The sequence below is a fragment of the Sinocyclocheilus grahami genome, unplaced genomic scaffold (assembly GCF_001515645.1).
Source record: "Sinocyclocheilus grahami isolate Dianchi unplaced genomic scaffold, SAMN03320097.WGS_v1.1 scaffold297.1, whole genome shotgun sequence".
Lineage (NCBI taxonomy): Eukaryota > Metazoa > Chordata > Actinopteri > Cypriniformes > Cyprinidae > Sinocyclocheilus > Sinocyclocheilus grahami.
This window is the reverse complement of record NW_015505476.1, coordinates 1363850-1366128: the sequence shown is the minus strand read 5'-3', so window position 1 is coordinate 1366128 and position 2279 is coordinate 1363850. Positions and strand designations below refer to the sequence as shown.

The 2279-nt window shown below is 33.7% G+C and overlaps 1 protein-coding gene across 1 annotated transcript in view; it reads left to right on the top strand.

Annotated features, from left to right (window-relative positions):
- LOC107601030 (collagen alpha-1(XIX) chain-like) overlaps positions 1–2279 on the top strand; it is a 99076-nt gene that overhangs the window by 73442 nt on the left and 23355 nt on the right. Inside the window, exon 34 of the mRNA XM_016293045.1 lies at positions 1189–1224. Within this exon, the coding sequence (XP_016148531.1) occupies positions 1189–1224 (36 nt within the window). The remainder of the gene's footprint in view (positions 1–1188; positions 1225–2279) is intronic.

Genomic DNA, 2279 nt, shown 5'->3' with positions numbered 1-2279 from the left:
AAAATTCCAGGCATTCTAAATTGTAGATGGCAAAAATGCTTTGGTATGCTTTTTATGTTTATATAATTTAATGTATAGTTACCTTAATCTATATCACACAAAGAGTATAGTTTTTCTGCAGATATCAGCATGATAACCCATTTAATAATCATTTTATACAAGTTCAGTAAAGCAATAAGTGACTTACATTTTAGACATAATATTGCTTGTTTTTGCTCAATTTTGCCAACGAAAATAGTTCCAAATAACAGTTCCACTGTTTTGCGTCTCTGAGCAATGGACGGTGTTTACTTATTTAATGAATCAGCTTTTTGAACGAATCGGTTGAATAAATGATTCAGTGATTCACTCATTAACACAGTCGAATGCTTTATTCCTGAATGAATCAGTCGTTTGAATGAATCGGTTGAATCTCAGTGACTCACTCATTAACAGTCACTTGCTGTCACCTACTGGCGGTTTTAATTTCACATTTCGCCTATTTTTTTCATGTTAAAATTAAATGATTTCAAATATCAGTATTCAACGTTTTATGTTAAAAACAAAACTTTAGGCCTATTTATGCATCTGAAACTGCAGTTTAAATGCATCCATGTCCGCTCTGAGATACATAAACAGTGTAAATACATCTAAATGCTATTTCAGATGCAGATTCCAGAAATGATTTCTTATGTTGGAATGAAAGACACTAAGTACCGGATGAAGTGCTTCTTATTCTTACCCGAAAATACAAAATGGAAGAAAGAGTTAAAGCTGAACACAATCTTGCTACTCAAGCTGTGTATGAACATTTTTTTATATATATTGATTTGCTTCTTTTCCAATTTGCATTTACTTGTACTTTTACTTTCAATACTTAAGTACGTTTAAGTACAATAAATATCACATACTTTAAGACTTTTACTCAAGTAATATTCTAAACGGTGACTTCAACTTCTACCAAAGTCATTTTCTGGTAAGATATCGGAGTATGGCTTTCAGGTACTTTATACACCACTGATCACTCTGATACTCTGAGGTGAAAACTTGCTTCCATTTTCACTTCTAAAAGAACATTATGAAAGTAGATTTGTAATAGCATCTCAAAACATTTGTGAACATTGGACCATCTAGTTATATATGGCTATTATAAGCAATGCAAAGTTATTTAAATTGCAAAGATTGATGGGAATGTTGTCTCCTCCACAGGGAAGGCCGGGAAAAGATGGAATTCCAGGCTATACGGTATGTGTGTACAGTATATGCATGACAGGGCTTTGGCTTCAGCTGTATTTTATGTCTAAGATGATAATGTTAGCAGAAAATTAATGCTTTTACTTTAATACCTGCAGCATCTAATAACTTGTGCCAGCGAGTAGTGGATAGCGGTTAGACTCGGATCCGTGCTGGTCTACATTTATCTCTGTCTCACTCGATTTCTTTTTTTTTCCCAAGCAAATAAAAACCCAGCACCAGTCATTAGTCTTGTAAAGTTTTCAATAATAAGACCGCTTACTCACTGCTAATGCTCTCCAGTGTGGATAAAATCCTGCCCATGAGCCATTAAATCATGAATAATGCATGCGATCACTAATTAAATGTCCCCTACAAACAGGGTTTGTAGTTTCGAAAGCCTTGTCACGTTAAACAAAAAAATGTTCCGTTCTCTGATGCCTTGTCACAACAGAACACATATCTACGGTAGAACTGTGACAAATCGCACTTCTGCACTTTACAGCAGCGAGCAGACACATCAGAGAGCCGCCAACACACAACTCTCATATATTCGCCTCCGTCACAGACAGACAAACACTGTAAATGCAGCATGCATCTGCAGATCTTAATGAGGTCAGCGAGAAAGAGCAGAGGATGAGTCAGAAGTCAGTTCACTCGTCAAACATCTTGCTAACACCCAGGTCAGCTATTTTGTATATTAGGAATATGACAAGGTTTTGAGGTTTAGCTGATTAGCTTGGTCCGGTTTGCCTCTGCTGGTCAATGTCATAACTGCAACATCTGGCAGTAATAATGAAGCATTATGACCAGTGTTATTTTAATGTTATTTATATACTGTTATAGTATTTAATAATATTTTGAAATAGATTTTTTGGGATATTCACATTTAATTTGAATATTACTTTTAGTAATTTTGTTGTTGTTGTTTTGCTTTTCTTTTCTTAAGCTTCAATTTATTTTTTAGTTTTAGTTATTTTATTTGTAATCTGACATGGTAACATTTCTAATTTTAACATTGTAATTTCAAATTTTCATTTTTTTTTTTTTTTTAAAAATTTAATCTA